The 7,854-nt window shown below is 45.3% G+C and overlaps 1 protein-coding gene across 1 annotated transcript; it reads right to left on the bottom strand.

Moving 5' to 3' along the window:
• Window positions 1-2,525: 2,525 nt before the first annotated feature.
• Window positions 2,526-6,494, bottom strand: LOC147620130 (putative pentatricopeptide repeat-containing protein At3g15130). The gene is made up of 3 exons (XM_086772319.1): window positions 6,138-6,494; window positions 5,664-5,752; window positions 2,526-5,553 (listed from the first exon to the last, which is right to left on the bottom strand). The coding sequence occupies exons 1-3, from the start codon at window positions 6,340-6,342 to the stop codon at window positions 2,584-2,586; spliced, it is 3,264 nt and encodes a 1,087-aa protein (XP_086628445.1). The 5' UTR covers window positions 6,343-6,494; the 3' UTR covers window positions 2,526-2,583.
• Window positions 6,495-7,854: the final 1,360 nt, after the last annotated feature.

Genomic DNA, 7,854 nt, shown 5'->3' on the forward strand with positions numbered 1-7,854 from the left:
TGGTTGTACTCAGTCTTTCATACTTTTGGAATTGAATAAAGAAATACCGCAAGGGGCGCCAAGCTTTGGGGCCAACAGGTGTCGCTTTGTTTTCAGATTTGGGCACTCTAGCCCCAATCTTTTCTGTTTTCATATCTAGACTACAAGTGGACAGGTAACTGCTAGTCTACCGCACTCTGGTTTCTATCAGAGGCCGGTTTCAGCAGGCTCAGCACCATCACGTGGGAGGAGCTTGTGCCCATGGTCCTGGACCAGGAGGAACGATTCACGAACCCTCCTCAGGGTGGAGGTTCGGAGGCCTTTACTGGCCAACAATCGAAAGGCCGTAACTCGGGCAAAGGGAAGGCTTCATCGGAGAAGTCTTCTGAGAAGAAGTCCGACGCTGACCGCGAGAAACTGAAGGCAGAGAGGACCTGTAATGATTGTGGCGAGAAAGGCCACTATTGGAGGCAGTGTCCCAAGCGGAAGACCGAGAAGGGTGAAGACTCCTCAGCAGCAATCATGAAGACTCCGGCTTTTGTGCACCTGGAGGTGAAGGACACCGATGTTTCATTTTCTTCAGGCAGGGAGGAGATTGGAGGACTCTCCGCAACGGATACTCAGGAGTGGATTCTAGACAGTGGTGCTTCCAGGCACATGACTCCTTCCCGTTCCGGTTTACAGGATCTCTGCAGGTGTTCTGGTCATATTCTTACTGGGGATACGTCCACTATCCCAATTCACAGTGAGGGCAGGATGGAGATAGTTCCCGATGGTAGAGGGGGGAAGCATTCCTCCCAGGTGTTGTATGTTCCGGCACTTGGTTTTCATCTGTTGTCAGTGCATCAGGTTTGCAAGACTAGCGTACGGGTGGAGTTTGATGAGCATTTTGTTGCTCTCCGGGACAAAGCAACAGGCCAAGTGGTTTGGGAAGGCGGAGTGGAGAATGGAGTTTACAGGCTTTCAGCACTCTCTCTCCCAGGTCCTCAGGATTGTGATGAGTGGCAGTCTGGTAATGGCCACTCAAGTGTGGATACCCTGCAGGTGCGAGCTTTCCGAGACCAGGTGGTGGATAGCTTGCCAGTAGATGGCAGCAGTTGGCAGGAACTTTCCAGTACTGATGTTGGTAGTTCTTGTGTTCGTGAGTCAGAGGAAACTGAACAGGTCACTTATGCTCTGATGTCTCGTAGTGTTCGGGACATAGAACCTCCAGTAGATGAGGATGTTCTTTCCACGGGGACCTTTCGGAAAGCCAGGCAGGTGGCAGGTGATTACTTGCAGATGAAGGTGGTTTCTCCAAGCTTTGTGGTTCCGGATTCAGAGAGGGTGGTTGACAGGTTTCAGAAGGCCTTGCGTGGTCTTCAGGAGGTTTCCAGGACTTGTTTGTGCACCGTAACAGGTGTTGATCCTTGTGAGCAGTGTGATGTCTCTGTGACTCAGAAGCTGTATGGTTCATTGATCTAGTTGATGGACACCAGTTTGGACGAGAGCTTCCTGATGAGGCAATTGAGCTCATGGTTGCAGATGTCTCTTTGGAAGGCAAGATTGCGTTTCCTATGGTTTCTGCGGCATGCGAAGGATCATGGACTCTTGTACACAGGAGGGGGATTGTTGGATGGAGTCCGACTCCACGTCTGGAGTGACTCGGTTTGGGGAAGAGATCCGGACACGAAGGGATCTACTTATGGCCCAGGAGCAGTTTTACAGAGCAGGAGGAGGTTACACTGCAGGTTTGGGTTTCCACTGGAGGAACCCATGGTCATCCAGAGGCACTTTGTTCGTGAACATATCGTTGCTGATGACATCTTGCTAGAGTTCTGTTCGACGAAGGACAGTACGATGGACCTCTTCACGAAGTCGCTCTCTCAGGATTTGCTCAGGCAGCACCCCAGCTCCCAGTGGTTGGTTTCACAGCCAGGAGCTGAGAGGGGGTGTTAGAAGTCATCTCCTGTCTAGATTTATACACCAGGGCCTTTGTTGTGGGTGTGCCCGCCCTTATCAGGTGTTTTATCATTTTTCATCACCCCCCGTATTTTTCCCCTATTTTTTCCCATTTTTCTGAGGCTTGGGAGGCAGCCCTGAGGCGGCTGGAGGATCAGTAGCTGGCCGACTGCCTGGACATCAGTCGTGGACCTCTGTGATGCTGGCCGACTGGATATATGTAGTCGTGGGCTTGATCTGCTGCTGGCCGACTGTTGTTGCAGTCGTGGAGGCCTCTTCAGCAAGCCGACTGCCTACCTGGGGGCATATAAATAGGCCCCCAGCCCCCATACCTTATTTGTATCATATTCGGGATCTTCTTGTGTATATCAGAGCAGAGTTACACGCCTACATCTCTCTTTCTCTTGTGCTGTTTTTTCTGCCTGCGTTTTTGCTCTTGTGTTCCCAGATCTGGTCATCATCTCCGCTGCGTATTCTGACAGAAACAACTATGCATGAATGATATACAAGTTCTATCATATTAATGTGTATTGGACAAGAATTGGTTTCTTGATGCTATCTTAATTGAAACCTGTTCCATCACAAACACTCAATGACAATAGAAAAAAACAGAAAAAATCTCTGAAAGTATTTCCATTGAAAATTTTGAGTTTGGGATAGAGATCAGAACATATCTCCACAAGAACATGAACCATCCTTGAAATGATGAATGCTACAGTCATCTCGCAGAATGATCTCCCGCTTCTCTATCTTGGAAATGATCTTACTTGCATCATGACAATCATTGCAAATCCTCATACTCTTAGTCACGCGCAATGTCTCTCCCTGTGGAGTGTGGAGAAGTCCAAAAGCTATGGCTAATTTTTCAGCATGTTCGCACAACACTGCTTCCTTCTTTATGTCTGTAATGGGTTTTAAAACTGAATCTACATTCGGCATGTGCCCTTCCCCTTTGATGTGTAAACTCATGGTACTTAACATTTCTGAAATTTCCTCGCTTTGGTTGCTACCTACTACAAACTCATGAACCTGTCTGTTTACCTCAATCAAAGCACTTGCAGGTTTCTTTATTGCCCCTGAATGCTTCCTCAACTCCTCTAGTCGGTAGGCATCCTCCCACATGCTAGCACCTGCATAGATATCTGCCATGAGCACATACCATGCAGCAACATGTGGATTTATCTGCACAAGCTGCTGAAAGCATCTCATGCCTAGCTCTTCTTCCCCATAGGTTTTGCAAGCACTGAGTAGGGCTGCCCATGTTCGTTGCGATGGGGGGCATAGCGTGTCAAGGAACATCTCTGCCTCATACAAATATCCTGATCTTGCAAGAAGACCAACCATGCATACATGATGTTCTAACATCGGAGCAATCCCATAATCCTCTGTCATCATCTTAAAAAACTCCTGACCTTCACGTACCAGGCTTCCATGGCTGCATGCAGTAAGAAGACATGTGAATGTAACAGCATCCGGCTTCACACCCTGTCCTAGCATGTCCTCAAAACATTTTACAGCCATGCCACCCTCATGATTCACCCCATATCCTTTAATCATTGCACTCCATGCTGCAACATCTTGGACTGGCAACTTATCAAAAACATCCCGGGCTTCTGAAAGCAAGCCACATTTGGCATACATGCTGATCAAACCATTGCTAACTGAAGGGTTTCTATCAAGTCCATTTGGAGCAATCTCCATGTGTATGGCTCGGCCCATGTCTATGGCTCCTATGCTGCCACAAGCCCTCAAGACACAGGCAAATGTGACTGCATTTGGGGAGACACCCTCAAACCGCATCTGTTCAAAGCATCTCAATACTTCCTGCCAGGGTCCATGTTCAGCATATCCTATGATTAAGGACGTCCATGACACAACAGTTTTCCGAGGCAGCTTGTCAAATACCTCCCGTGCTTCTGAAAGCGATCCACATTTTGCATACATGTCTATCAAAGTGTTGCTGATGGGAACATCCTTTGCTAAACCCTTTTCTAAAATATCTAAATGTATTTCTCGGCCCCTGTCTAGAGCTCCTATGCATCCACAAGCTTTCAAACTGCAAGCAAATGTAAAAGCATCTGCAGGAATGCCCTCCAGCTGCATATCCTCAAAACACTTCAGTGCTTCATGGCCAAATCCATGTTCAGCATAACCTGCAATTAGTGCAGTCCATGACACAGCATCTCGAACTGGAAGCTTGTTGAAGACTTGCTGTGCCTCTGGAAAAGCTAAACATTTCGCATACATACCCACCAAACTGTTGCCAACAGAGAAATATCTTTCGAACCCCTTAAGTGCAATTTCTGTGTGTATTTCTTGACCCTTCACTATGGATCCAGTGTTGCCACATGCTTTCAGAATGCAAGCAAATGTGATAACATTTGGGAAGACCCCCTCAAGTTGCATCAGTTCGTATAACTCCAATGCTTCTCGCCAAGGTCCATGTTCAGCATAACCTGCAATAACTGCAGTCCACGACACAACATCTCGAACCAGAAGTTTGTTAAAAACTTGGTGTGCCTCAAAGGGTGAGCTACATTTGGCATACATACCAACCAGAGTATTGCCCACATGAAGATCTTGATGAAAACCCTTCCTTGTAACCTCCATATGTATTTCTCGGCCCTTGTCTATGGCTCCTAAATTACTGCAAGCTTTTAAGCTGCAAGCAAATGTGACTATACTTGGAGAGATGCCCTCCAATTGCATCTGTTCGAAACATTTCAACGCTCCTTGCCCAGGTCCATGCTCGGCATATCCATCCATCAGTGAAGTCCATGACACAACATCTCGAACTGGCAGCTTGTTAAAGATTTTGTGTGCTTGTGAAAGGGAGCCACACTTAACATACAGGCTAATCAAACTGTTACCAACAAAATCGTCTCCTTCAAACCCATTTTCTGCAGCCTCGGCATGTATCTTTCGGCCTCCTTCCAAATCTTTTAGACTAGCACAAGCTTTTAGTAGGGCCACAAGCGTATAGCTTCTAGGATGAACACTATCCTGCTGCATTTTCTGATACATGTTGAGAGCATCTTGCGACCGCCCGCAATTAACGTATCCTAATATAAGAGATGTCCAAGAAATTTCGTTTGCAGAAGGCAAGAGGTTAAAAACCTGTTGCGCATCGGGCAGACTTCCACATTCTACAAACATAGGCACAATGTAGTTACCAACAGTTCTGTGCGCTTCAAGCCCATTGCTACAAATCTGTGTATGCACATGCTTGGCATGAGGTAAATCTTTTTCTTCCCTGCATTTCTGCAGCATGCAGACGCAGTTGTCAATAGAAAGGAGCCCTGAGTTCTGGTCAAAGTCGCAAAATGTCTCCTCTATTCTTGGCATCTCCGGAGCAATACTATATACTTGTAGTTCATATGCATCCACTTGCATTGCAGAACTAAAAATTCTTTCATGCATGTCGTCAGACTCTGCCAACTCCTGTAGCAAGAAAGGATCCCTCGAGTTTCGGTGTGTGCTCACTTGCCTTGCATGCGCATAAGATGGACATGTCCCATGGTCTTGATCCTTCTCAGCAATCATATCTGTTATCTTGTTTGTAATATGAAATCTATCTACCCGTGGGAAGCCATTACTACTTTCATGCTTGAAATCTGGCGCCTTTGAATCGATCTGAGAAAGTCACCACAGATCCATCAGACCAACCAAGCAAACCCTAGCATAACGCCATGATCTTGAAATCTTTTTTCTGCTGTGCAAAGCAAGTTTAATCCAGCACTAACTTCAGGGTTCAATCTGTTCTGCCATGGCTGAGGGATATCGGGGGGCCACTCCTTCCATAAGCCTGCTGTGTGTGATGTGAACTCCATTCCTGATGCAGGGGGGAAGAGTTTCAAGGTGTTCCAAACAATAAGGTTGAGAATCCTAGATTTACCATTGCAACAAAAACCCCAAAATCACCATTTCTACAGAAAATCATAGCCACATAAAGCCTCTACCATTATAAATCTGCAGAAAGCCATCTTGAATCGCCCTTAGAAATCACTAATGATTGAGGTATGTTCCAGGTGATTAAAAACATTGAACCCTAAAATGATAATCTCTACAGAAAAACATAGATTTACCATAACCACAGAAAACCCTAGCAGTATAATATCCGCAGAAAACCCAAGAATCATTGCTACAGAGGACCTTACCACTACGATGGTTGCAGTATAGTCAGAAACCCTAAAGGTAGATTACTTGAGGAAGTGTACCTGACAGGTTCTGTATTGCTTGGCTGAAAGGGCCGCGATCGCAAGACAGGAGCTCGCATTCCTGTTGATGTTGGGGTCTAAAGCTTTCCCGTTGTTCATATTTAAGATCGAGAAGTACGAGCTCTGAGCGAGGTGCTGCAGCGATGGCGAGCATGCATCCTCCTGGAGGCCTTGACTGGCTCACCACTAGAGGAAGGGGGTGCATCCTTCTTACACCTCTTCTGCTGCTCTTTTTCGGTTCTTGTTGCAGTGCAGGCCTTGGATTGTGGGCGGATCTTTTCTCTCTTCCTTTTTATTGGTAAGGAGAGAGAGGACTGCATTGCATCTTGCAAGAAAAGGATAAAATGGGGAATGCAAATATATGCTCCACTTCATAATTTTAAATTGTTGTCTAAATGGTGTAGGTGTGAATTGCTAGGCAAAGGCAACCTTGTCCTGGCCTCCTACGGCTACTTCGTCCCGCCTAACGGAAGGTCCCCCGCTTGCGAATTTTGGTTGTGGCGGATGGCTGCTCATGTGAAAGCTTGGTTGATGGAATGCCAACACTACGAACGATGAATCGGGTAGCTTCCCTACATGCAATTTCAACTTCATCTGCGTGTATAGTTAATGCATTCAGAATTCTCTGTGAAGAGTCTTAGAGGCCGCCCCCATAACCCTCCACATTTGGAGGTGTAGGGGGGGCTCAATTTGCTATTGCAGGTTAGAGGGAAGGGCGGAGAGTGTAGAGGGGGGTTTCAAAACCCTCTACACTAGCTAGATGAGTACTCAGTAGGTAAAAGCTGATAGTTTGTCATCTTTTTAACCGGATGCCCCCTCCACACCCTCAAATGTAGAGGGTTATGGGGGCGGCCACTTAGTCCCACATGTAATTTCTACTTCGATGTAAAATTAATGAGGCAATCAAGCATGACTTTTGTTATTTAATACATCAACAAATTGCAAGTCCAGATCACAAGATTTGTCAAAAACCATTTTAGGTTCTTTTTTAAAGGATGTTCTCACTTGGAATAATTGGAATGTAGCCATGTGCCATAATTGGAACATAGAGAAGCCCTATAATTAGGATCTTAATTGGAGACATTGTTGTGACCTGGTTCATTTCAATGTTGATTTAGTTGTGTTGTCTTCTCATGATACGAGATAAACATCATGGTCCACATTAGAGGATCTTAGTTATAAAAGAGTTATCACAATAATTTAAGTAAACTTGTATGAATTTTGAGGATACCAATATACTCATTATCAACTCATAAATAATGGACTTAAAGACAAGTACGTGAGCCCTTACAATGTTTGCCAATTGCACACCAAAAAGCTTAGTGTTTATTATAAACATACAAAGAATTGTTAAAGGAGGTGAGAGAAAATCTAATTGGAAAAATATTATCTCACCAACCATATTGGTAGTTATTACCTAAGTTGGTTGTGTTAACAATGATGATTTAGAATTATGGTTCCTCCTGCAAATGGCTTATAACTTATGATTAGGGCATCAAATTGGAACGATCTAGAGATGAAAAGTGCATTTCGAAATTTTGGAAGGGCTATCCCATCCATCAACCATGATCTATGACCAACACTTACTATGTTTGAAGGGTCAACGCCATGTTTAGATTATGGCTATGGAGGACAGATAGCAACAACAATAGCGGAGCTCGGTTTTGTTCATGTGTGACTTCCTCATGCTAAAGAGTTGTATATCATATGGATATCA

This window comes from Cibotium barometz, chromosome 32, assembly GCF_041138505.1.
Source record: "Cibotium barometz isolate CiBa-2024 chromosome 32, ASM4113850v1, whole genome shotgun sequence".
Taxonomy (NCBI): domain Eukaryota; kingdom Viridiplantae; phylum Streptophyta; class Polypodiopsida; order Cyatheales; family Cibotiaceae; genus Cibotium; species Cibotium barometz.